The sequence below is a fragment of the Lolium perenne genome, chromosome 5 (genome assembly GCF_019359855.2).
Source record: "Lolium perenne isolate Kyuss_39 chromosome 5, Kyuss_2.0, whole genome shotgun sequence".
Lineage (NCBI taxonomy): Eukaryota > Viridiplantae > Streptophyta > Magnoliopsida > Poales > Poaceae > Lolium > Lolium perenne.
Genome location: NC_067248.2, coordinates 15,940,038 through 15,951,357, shown reverse-complemented (window position 1 = coordinate 15,951,357; position 11,320 = coordinate 15,940,038). Strand labels below are relative to the sequence as shown.

General features: G+C 43.0%; 1 protein-coding gene and 1 long non-coding RNA gene across 2 annotated transcripts; both read right to left on the bottom strand.

Annotated features, from left to right (window-relative positions):
- Positions 1-867: 867 nt before the first annotated feature.
- Positions 868-5,541, bottom strand: LOC127298897 (uncharacterized). Its single transcript, XR_011744599.1, has 3 exons — positions 3,449-5,541; positions 2,981-3,331; positions 868-1,320 (listed from the first exon to the last, which is right to left on the bottom strand). It is a non-coding gene; the product is annotated as an uncharacterized lncRNA (long non-coding RNA).
- An 8-nt stretch (positions 5,542-5,549) lies between these two features.
- On the bottom strand, positions 5,550-7,507 carry LOC139829984 (disease resistance protein RGA2-like). Its single transcript, XM_071820685.1, has 2 exons — positions 5,603-7,507; positions 5,550-5,564 (listed from the first exon to the last, which is right to left on the bottom strand). Exons 1-2 carry the CDS (start codon positions 7,322-7,324, stop codon positions 5,550-5,552), a joined length of 1,737 nt encoding a protein of 578 aa, XP_071676786.1. The 5' UTR covers positions 7,325-7,507.
- Positions 7,508-11,320: the final 3,813 nt, after the last annotated feature.

The following is an 11,320-nucleotide window of genomic DNA, read 5'->3' as shown; positions in this document are numbered from 1 at the left end:
ACATCGACACATGCATTTTAACGGATGAAAGGATAAAGTTGTTAACCTCGGTCGAGAAGGAAAAAAGGAGGAGAAAGCTTAAGTGTAGCTCGGGCACTTTATATCATATTTGTTTTGTGTGAACTCAAGTGGCTACATGCTTTGAGCCATTTCATCAAACACCTCATGTGCATTAGGAGAGAAAGCCAACAAATATACATCTCTTGTGCTTGAAGGGAAAAAACTAAGTGTGGCTCACAACCTTGGGCAGGGCTGGGGTATATATTGAGATGAACCTTTAGTCCTGATTGGTGATACCAACTAGGACCCAACTGGGACTAAAAGTCCCGATCAAACCGAGACTAGAGGTGGCCGCGTGTTCTAGCTGTTGGAACCGGAACTATTACTAGCAATAATCCCAAATCATATCACGGCCGGGACTAATGCTCCTTGCAACTCCGAACAAAAGACCCGTTTTCTACTAATGCATCTACAGAGCTGAACTATGTATCTGTAAATTCAGTTTGAGTGTTGAAATTCAGATGGCACATTTGAGTTATTTCTCTCCTTGGAAAAGGCAGCCAACAAAAAGAATCGTAGAAGAAAATTGTCTCTGAAAAAATCTTTAGCATGTATCATGTATATTATATAGTTCAGTCAGGCTTATGGACAATGCTGATATATATTGCCTGTTTCTTCAAAACATACATGAGGGGGGTTTTTATATGTCACTTGCAAACTCTGTCCATGCATTACTTTTGGTCATGGCATTAGTCTTGTCTTACATAAAAAGAACTCAACGGAAGGGAAGAAGTCATATCATCTCATATGGTAACAAAAAAATTACATGGCAACAATTCTAAGGCAACAGCCAACACTATGTAGAGATGACCTGATAGACCTCAAATGAAATTACTGGATACATAGCGAGATCAGACAGTTTTAATAGCTTAACTTGAGGGGAATTCAGAGGATTACAACGACATAACAGAGCCAGACCACGAACAGTGGCAGCCGGGCAAAAACCCTAATACTAAATAGATGATCCTCCCCTCGGATGAGTGGGGATTAAAAGGAAAAGCAAGCGAACTATCCAACAAACAACAGGGTCATTGATAAGGTGCCAGCTGTAAACTGCTGGTTTGCTGAGTTCAAATGGCGCGACAACGACTAGGACGATCTATGACATTGGTCGCTTGATCAACGGTCGTCGTAGCTTCCGTCATGAGTGCTTAACTGAACTTATCGACACTTCGCCAGTTACAGCCACAGGGTAGACCTCCCTATCGTCCACCAACCATACCCACCACAAGCACAGCTTTGTTCCAGCCTCCTCTTCATCTGTCAATTGAAAGATCAAGTGTTATTCAATGTCATTTACACTTAACAATAAATACTTTCTTTACTACCATGGATAAAGGCAGAAACAATCAGATTCTATTATAGTTCGAAATTATCAACAACAATTTAACAAAAGAAACATACACTGATGAAAATATGCATTTCAAACCTTTAAAGGATGGTCAGACCGACATGGAACATCAAATTAAAAAAAAAAATTAAAACCACTGGCGAATTATGTACGCTTTAAAGGTAAAGTCCTATTCACAGATTATTGCACCTTATTATATTGCCTGCTATATGAGCCTTGAGGCATGACATATTTTCCATGCAGGATAAGGGGTTAATTTCACAGAGATATCAGATGAAGAAGCTGAGGTAACTTACAAGTTCGAATTAAATTTAGCTTACTTCTAAGCTATTACACATTACAATTCGATTCTTTGGTGTTGCAGAAGTCCTATTGTACGGCGGGAGACAAGTGCACATGGCCCGACGGACCAAATGCATCACATGTTGATGTCGATGGGCACACATCTACGGATGACAACAACTCTAGCGATGATGGGGACACCACAATCGCGAAGCGCCTGTGAGGACCGTCAAGCAGGAAGCCAAAATCAGCTTTCAATAATTACTGACTTGAACAAACACTTTAAACTAGAAGGTATAGCTGCATATTTACGGCTGGTAGAAGAAAGAAGTTTGTACGACGCACATGTAGCCAGACTATGATGTGCACCGTTGGAAGAGAACTACTATTAACAATCTGCCAAAGCCGAAAGATCAGTACTCACATTCATCACTAGAGTGTACTCTGATTTCATATTCTTGCCTAATGCAATCCTATTCAATTTTTTCTATTTCTTACAGGAGCTCTTGTGCTTAGGTTCATAGAGTACGACGAGGAGAAAACTTTTGAAAAAATTTACACATGTGCGCAATAGTTACTACATCCACATTAAAATTCTGTCCATGGATTCATTTTAACTTTGCAGCATGCAGAAAGATGTAGACATTGATATGAAGCAACTACCATGCGACATGATGTACAGTATTGAGAACAAGATCGAAGTAAGAAAGATCCAAAAAAACGAGACGCAGTTCCTGCTCGATGATCATCTTGCAGAAAAAGAAAAAAATCCAGAGAACATATTTCTGAAAGTACATCAGCCAAAGCACTTTACTTCAAACATTTGTCATGTTAGGCCATAATATTAGTTCCTGAGCAACTTTTATGCAATAACCTTGGTTAGACTCAAGGTTAATTATTATATGACATTATCTTTCACGTTAAGAGGTGGTTTAAGACTGGGACTTTTTTTTGCAGCTCTTTTAGGAGTATGTGTACTACGTGTATTAGTCTCCGGTTGCCCATGATAAATGGCCAGGCTTCGATTTGGTTGTGCTAGTGGCAAAGTTCAAGGGATTCTAGTGGTCACACATGCTAAGAATTACCACAGCAAGGCTTCAAATTTATAGAAGCTACCACAAAATGGTGGATGATAAAAAATGAGGAGTGGTTATTCCGCTATTCGTCACGAAACTACCCTATGATTATAGAGGCATTTGCAATTCTAAATCCCTAGCTGAGCAATTTTCATGTAGCAATCCATTTCATGAAAAAAATAATAGGGATTGGGATAGGGATGTTCCTCACATGCTGAACTCCTCGATGTTCATCACGAGTGATGCAGGAGCGCGAATCCGTCAAGGGGGTGAACCACCTCGCCACCACGGATGGTCGTCCCTTTCCTCCACCTTGCTGCCGAAGCGAGCCAACCACCACCACTCCCGCACCCGTCGGCGTGCATCCATCAAGGGAGCTGACCACCTCGCCGCCACGGCCGCTCCTCCCTTTCCCCCACCTCGCCGCTGCGAGCCGGCCACCACTGGCACCCATCCGTCGGTGCGCATCCGTAGGGGGCCTGGACAAGACAGCCTCGCAGCGCCTCGCCCCCCTCCCAGGTCGGCTCCTCCTCCATTTCCACCGACACCGCCAGGTTGACCTCTGCTAGGGTTCATCCAGAAAATGCAACGATTAGAGACGGGAGATGGTTCACCCTTCACTGCGATAACTAATGCGAAAAAACTCTTAGACAAACCGAAAACACCAAACTATCCCTACCCGTGGGCAGACTATGAGAAGTAATTACTTGCTGCCCCTCCGTCGAGGTACTCCGCGAGTTCTCCGGCGATTTTGGGCTGCCTGTGGAGCAAGAGGGCTTAGGAGCTGTTCGATCCGTCAAAATGGATGGCTGATATCAACTTGGGGGTACTGTAAGAGTCCTCGCATATGCCCCTTGTCGGCATCCTCGGATGAAAGAAGAGAGAACACACGCTGCAACCATGGTGTCCAACTCCATAGGTAATAATACTATAAGCATAGAGCACGGGCAGGCCAGTAGTGGATCCTGTATGACAAGTATAAAGAGATCAATGAAGAGAAGGTTGAAAATATGCCTGATATAGAGAACTGCATTCATGATGCCTCATCAGTTGTCTAGTGAAAATTTAAACTACACTGTAAGAAGGACACTGCATTTCCACACATGAGCGTAACGATTTAGACAGCTTGTTAGAACACGCTTCTAGTTGTTACATATGAGGAGGGCATCGACCAATCCCTCACCCCTGGACGTGTACAACTAGAAGCTTGTTCTAATTGCGCCATTTTGTTTCTTTTTTTTTTCGAAATGGGGAGCTAAACCCCGGCCTCTGCATCATTCTAATAGCGCCATATTAACCAACAAGCTAATTGGTCAGCAATCTTACCTTCCGTCAGGAAATTTCAGTAGTTCTTTCTCCTCCTTGGCCCGTAGTCCCTTCTTTAACAGTGGCTGCTGTACTTCGTCAAGCTTAGGGCAGTCGGATATGTTGACATGAAGTATCGCTGAAAGACGATGGAATCCTCTAATGGATGATAGTTTCTCGCACTTATGAAGAACCAAACAACGCAGTTTGGCTGTGTTGATAGAGTTCAATGGAATAGACTCCACATTTTTGCAGCCATCCAACTTCAAAACGGTCAGAGACGCGAGGTTCTCTAAGCAGCCACCTTGCCGAAATGACTCATCAAGCTTGCCGCTACTGTCAACACAGAGTCTTTGGAGCAAACGGGGCAACACCATCTCTTCTGGGCAAATCAACTTGTAGCACCTTTGGATACTCAGGTCTTGTAGGCAAGTAAATCCCCCAAAGTTGTGGACGGGAAGTGACACAATAGGGCAAAAATAAATATCTATCGATTTTAGGGATGGCAGATATTCTGGGGACAGGCAGTGGTCAAGATCTGTCAAGCTCGTACAATGGGAAAGAACTAAACTGGTAAGGCTTTTAAAGGGAAGACATGCATTTCCGTTGCTGTTGTTGATGCTAGCTTGCAGCATACTGTTGTCACCAGTTGAGTCGCTTGGAGTAGCGTCAGCAGTTGTTCTCAGATTTTCACCTTCATTCCCAACGCCATGTAGCACCAATTGTTTAATGCCTCTACAATATTGCAGACCCAGGGTTTTTAAAGCAGGTAGATTTTCTTGCTTTAACCAGCTGGGAGGAAAGTTATCACCTCCAAAATGCCGGACTGTAAGCGACTCAATACTTGAAGGAGGATGTAACCCTTCCAAAACTCTGTTCACCCTCTCATCGTTCCTCAAGCTGCACTTGTTATGCCACGCTAGACTTAAATGCTTGAGGTATTGCTTGTCAACAAGTCTAGCCTCAGCAGCTTCTTCCTCACTCTGTACGCTACCTAAGGAACCGATATATAAGATATCGCTGAGCTGATTCATGCCGTTAAGTTCACCAATTTTCCTCCCATCCTTTTTTCCAACTGTGAATTTATACAAGGTCTGTAGAGAAGACAGTTTCCCAATCCCACTTAATTTATCCAAGTCCCATCCTACTTTTAGCCAACGCAAGTTAACTAGTTTTGTTACTCCCTGATTAATTGTAGTTAAACCTGAACATCTGGCATCAAGAACTGTAGAGTGTAAAGGGACCAAAGTTTATCAGGCAATTCTTTTATAGCGGTATTTGATATGTCAAGATAACGAAGACTGTTCAACTCACAAATGCTTTCGGGTAGCATTTCAAGCTTACAACCCTTAAGACTCAAAAAGAGGATGTTGGGGAGCTGGTTAAACCATGAATCTTCAACCTTGAGCCCCATTCCAAACCTGAGTGAATTCAATTTATTCAAATGGAATTCTCGAAATTTTTTATTCAAATGGTCAAATCCTCCCATTCTAGCTTCATTATCTACTTCAACTGACATACAGCGAACTGTATGTGGTGGTGGCATTCCCCGACGGTTCTGACAGCTCGAACGTTGCATCAAAAAGCACTCATCCACTGAAACAGACTGTGCCATGTCATGTATCAAGTCATGCATCACACATTTATCTTGTTCAGGGGACTTGGGATCATTCAGAAAAAGGAACCTGCTTCTCAAATCGTCCAGATATGCACGCCCCACATCTTCAAGGCGCATGTTCTCTTTTGGCTTAACAAGGCCTTGTGCCACCCAAAATCTAGCTAACTCATCTCTTTCAAAGCTGTAATCTTTTGGAAACATAGAGCAAACCGCAAAACATCTCTTAAGGTAGTATGGGAGATACAGGTAGGTGAGTTGAAGGGCAGGTAATATCTCATTCTCTTGATGTTTTAGCTGCCATAATTCACTGTTGAGGATAGTCCTCCACTTCTCCACCGTCAGATCCATATTCAGCAAGCGACCGAGAGTTTTGGCAGCCAGAGGAGACCCACACAACCTATCAGCAATTTTGTGGCCAATGTCTTGCAGCTGAGGAAACGAGCCCGGATGCTCTTCACCAAATGCACACTTACTGAAGAATTCCCGAAATACAGTTGTAGGCAGGCCTTCTAGTGGAATAATGGACTTGAAGGTTCCGACAAGATCAACAACCTTTTGAAATCTTGTAGTGACCAGGACCATGCTGCCATCATGGCCATGCCACAGTGGTGCACAAAGGTTCTGCCATTTCATTTTTGTAATCTCCCACACATCATCCAACACCAATAGAAATTTTTGCCCCTGCAGCCGCTTCTTCAATTCCTTTTGAAGAGCGCCTAAGCTTCCCAAAGAGTTGAAAGGTTGATTTCCATCTCTAGGGATGGACTCCAGGATCTCCTTTGTTATCCTTTTGTTGTCAAAAATATCAGAAACACAGACCCACAACATCAAGGAAAAGTGCTCCTCAACCCTTGCATCATTGAAGATGTATTGAGCCAAGGTAGTCTTCCCGACCCCGCCAATGCCAACAATGGGCAAGACGGAAAGATTGCTGGTGGCCGTCAACTCGGCACCTCTACTACTCTCCCCTTTCAGGCGCTTAGCACTGCCTTGTGCCGCTCTCTCGTTTCCAAGAGCAGATTCACCACCTCTGGCTCCGGCGACGAGTGGCACACCCATTTGCTGGATTGCCCAGTCTCGTACCTCTTCGCGGCCAATCGTGACGCCCAGCTTCTCAATCGCAACATCCCTTTCTTCGTCACGGCCGAACACTGGCCCCGTCAGGACTGGACTAGTCTCGGGCATCAGCTGTTGCGCCCCTGGAACATCAAGACCCATCAAGGCAACAACTCTTTCTACTTCATCCATGACCTTGCTGAGATTTCCTTGGGCCTCCGTGAGCCTTCCCCTGCTGCCTCTGATCCACACCTTGAAAAGATTTAAAGAGGAAGAGAAGATTCGACCTGCCCTGCCGCGGCCCTCGTCCTCAATTTTCTGTCGAGCCAGCTGGTCGTCGAACGCGCGGAGAAGGTCCTCGGCGTCGTAGGTGGTGTCCTTGAGCTTAGAGAGCAGCGTCGCAAGGTCGCTGCTCTTCAGCCTGCCCCACTCGGCGCGGTCGATGAGCAAGCGAGCTCTGGGCAAGCTGGTACGGAGGTCGGAGATGTGGTTGTTCAGCTGGATCGCTTCAACGGCGTTGACCCCGGCGTCCATGATCAACTCTATAGCGTGCTCCTGAATCATGCTTACGGCCATCTCTACTCCACGGTAGGTTCCTCTCTTCTTCTGGATCTTGTTTGTGGACCTTGTGGTGTTGAGTGTGCGGTGGTAGAGCAACTCTCAAGATACCTCTACTCTCTAGATATCTTGCTTGTGGCCTGGATCTTCTTCTGGAGGAAAAACGACGACTTTCCCCCGGCCTCCGGGTCAAGCGCCAAGCGAGCGCCACGCCTTCTTTCCTCGCCAGACAGCGATGGAAGGCAAATCCCCTTCCTGTCGATCGATAGCTGGAGCGATCACTTTCCTTGGCGCGGCGCGAAATCAATTCCCTTTTTGTCTTGTAGTGTTTAATTACGTTCACATGTAGCTTTGTGTTCACACTAACAACTCACGTTCTCATTTGCAAGTTACATACAACCAAAAGCGTTCACACTGCATGCATGCATAAAGTATCTCATAGGTTTGCATTTAATGAACTTTTCAAAGACGGCGCTTTCTCACAAGTTCTTTGCATGCATGTGAGCATCTCGCTCTTTTTTTTTCCGGCACGACGCATACTTTCAATTCTCTTTATTTGCAGTTCCCTTTTGACAATTCTCTTTTTTTGCAATTCCCTTTATGTTGTTATTTCGTACGGTAATTCATGTTTTTTGGATTAATTTTTTTAATTCCCTTTTTCGGGTCAGTGGTTTTTATGGGGGAAAATAACGGGTGGGAAGATCCACTTGCAACTCAAATGAACTACCACTTGCTACTCAAATTAAGTACTGTTTTTAAGTTGTAAGCTAACAAAAGTTGCTAAAATTTCTAAATGAAATTTACTTTTTAGGGTTGCTAGGTATTTATATTTACCGTTGATAAATAACGGGGCACCGGGTTGATAACTTGTAAACAAAAAAATAGTCGCTACATATTTTAAATTAAATAAAGAAATTAGGGTTGATATTTATTTATATTTACCATTGATAAATAGCGGGTCACCGGGTTGATTGCTTGTAAACTAAAAGAGAGTCGCTAAAATATTGTAAATGAAATACTTTTTAGGGTTATTATTTATTTATTTTTACAGTTGATAAATAACGAGGCACCAGGTTGATAGCTTGTAAAATAAAAAAATGTTCGCTATAATATTCTAAATGAAATACTTTTTAGGGTTGGTAGTTTTTTTATAATTACCATTGATAAATAACGGAGCACCGGATTGATAACGTGTAAACTAAAAAGAGTCTCCAAAATATTCGAAATGAAGTTAGATTTTTAGGGTTGGTAGTTATTATTTTTACTGTTGATAAATAACAGGACATCGGGTTGATACCTTCTAAACTAAAAAATATTCGCTACAATGTTTAAAATAAAATTAACTTTAGGGTTGATAATTTTATACATTTAACATTGATCACTCAAGTACGGAGGGGTTGATTAATCAAAACAGAGAGGCTTGATAACTTTTAGCCCGAAAAAAAGTTTCTCGAAACATATCAACATGGGTGCTAGTTTTGAAGATCTCGTCGAGACGGATTTATTGGTGAAAGCGAATCTTAATTTGGAGTTGTCATTTGAAAGTTAAAACGTTTTGAATTTTCAAATTTGGAAAAGATTTCGCTGACATCAGCAGATTCGTCTTTTTGTGCATGCATGCAGAACTTTCACTCAATACCCTGCACTAGGTTGATAATTTTATACATTTACCGTTGATCACTCAAGTACGGAGGGGTTGATTATTCAAATAGAGAGGCTTGATAACTTTTAGGCAGAAAAAAAGTTTCCCGAAACATATTAACATGGGTGCTAGTTTTGAAGATCTCGTCGAAACGGATTTATTGGTGAAAGCGGATCTTAATTTGGAGTTGTCGTTTGAAAGTTAAAACATTTTGAATTTTGAAATTTGGAAAAGATTCCGCTGACATCAGCAGATTCGTCTATTTGTGCTTGCATGCAGAACTTTCACTCAATACTATGCACCAGGTTGATAATTTTATACATTTACCGTTGATCACTCAAGTACGGGGGGTTGATTATTCAAATAGAGAGGTTTGATAACTTTTAGCCAAAAAAAAGTTTCTCGAAACATATTAACATGGGTGCTAGTTTTGAAGATCTCGTCGAGACGGATTTATTGGTGAAAGCGGATCTTAATTTGGAGTTGTCGTTTGAAAGTTAAAAGTTTTGAATTTTGAAATTTGGAAAAGATTCCGCTGACATCAGCAGATTCGTCTATTTGTGCTTGCATGCAGAACTTTCCCCCAATACCCTGCACCAGGTTGATAATTTTATACATTTACCGTTGATCATTCAAGTATGGTGGGGTTGATTATTCGAATAGAGAGGCTTGATAACTTTTAGCCAGAAAAAAAGTTTGTCGAAACATATTAAAATGGGTGCTAGTTTTGAAGATCTCGTCGAGATGGATTTATTGGTGAAAGTGAATCTTAATTTGGAGTTATCGTTTGAAAGATAAATCATTTTAAACAATGGTTTCTGCTACATATATTCGATGGGTGACCCTAAATTTGCATGCGGTGATTAGCCACGCTAATTAGGAATGCACGTGACGTGAGGAGAGAGAAGAAAAGGTGGTCCATCCCTTACATGCTATTTAAGCTGTCGGAAACCGATCGCTCAATAAAAACCTGGCGGCCGAGCGCCAGCTAGGGCCGCCCGATGGAAGGGCCCACCCACATGAGCTTATCTCTTCCCTGGGCTTTTTTTAAACATAAAGCACAAGTGCCCAGCTTTAAATCTTCTCTTTACTGGTATTAAATTGTGTCCTAGCTGGACCGGTTTGACCCAGTATTATCCGAACGCCGCATATGGGCCCGAAGTTTTTCACTAGGATTTTGCCCCCACCTGTTATGCAGGCATGTTTCCTGGCCTGCAGAGAAAAGGAAGAAACCAAACGAGCGGAACGCCACGGTAGTGGACGAGCCAAAAGTACACGGGACGGATGGATTCGCATGGGGCTTGGTTCACGTAGGGATGTCAATATGTCATGCTGACATCAGCAGGTAAAAAAATCACTACTACCGTTTCTACGGTCCAATTTTATGGCCTAGAAGATTAGTCTGTGCAGATCCGGTTATAATATGTGTCCACTCACTGTTAATTGTGCGTTTAGAAGGAGACAAGCAGTGTACGGTAAATATTACTTTCATCAACGAGTGGTAGATCGTGTTGTCTCTGCCTTTGTACTCCGCGTAAACCTCTAAGAGTCGTGTACATGTGATACGTTGAAAGAATAAAGAAACCAAGGCTCCTTGGTGTCCTCTATCATTATGAAGAACCGATCTTGTGTGCACCAACTGCTCTGTTCGCTTCTGGCCAGACTCCACGGTGTCCCTACGCCTCCTTCTGGACGCTGGACGACATGGAGATATAGAGTCGAGGCTCTCCCTCCCCCTCCGTGCCACCTATTTTTGCGGCCACCGGAGGTCTCCAGCAGCCGGACGCCACGGCCTTCTTTCCTCCCGCACCACGGCGGTCTCATCGCCCCACACGTTGTCGTGCATGGGTGCTCGTATACTTTTCCTTCCATCCGCCCAAGGCACATCGATGCTATCAGCTGGGAGCTTTGGCTTCTTAAATCTGAGGGAGTGAGGGCTGGTTACCTGCTGGGGTGATAAGATGAGTATGTTAACATTTCCTTAACCTCATCGCTAGGGGTGGGCATTCGGTCATGACCGAAAATTTGGTTTTTGTATTTCGGTCTATTTTAAATTCGGTAAGAAAAAAAATGAAGACCGAAATATACTCGTTACTTTTACTACCCGATAAATTCGGGTACCCTGTAATTCGGGTTCGGGTTCGGTCATGACCGAATAGTGTGGCTGACGTTGTCAACGCAAAACTTAGACATTATTTAGTAAAAGGTTGGCAACATTTTAGATGTATTTTGGATGTTTTTTCATTACATATATTATTATCAATTGGCACGAATAAATATTCAACAATCTAAATAAAAATGTAACAACGCTAGAGAAGTTTATGAACATTCAAGAATATCACATCTCACGCATATCAAAAAATCTAAAGATT

Excerpts from the sequence above, each read along its gene's own strand:
- LOC139829984 (XM_071820685.1), bottom strand. The coding sequence starts at position 7,324 with ATGGCCGTAAGCATGATTCAGGAGCACGCTATAGAGTTGATCATGGAC.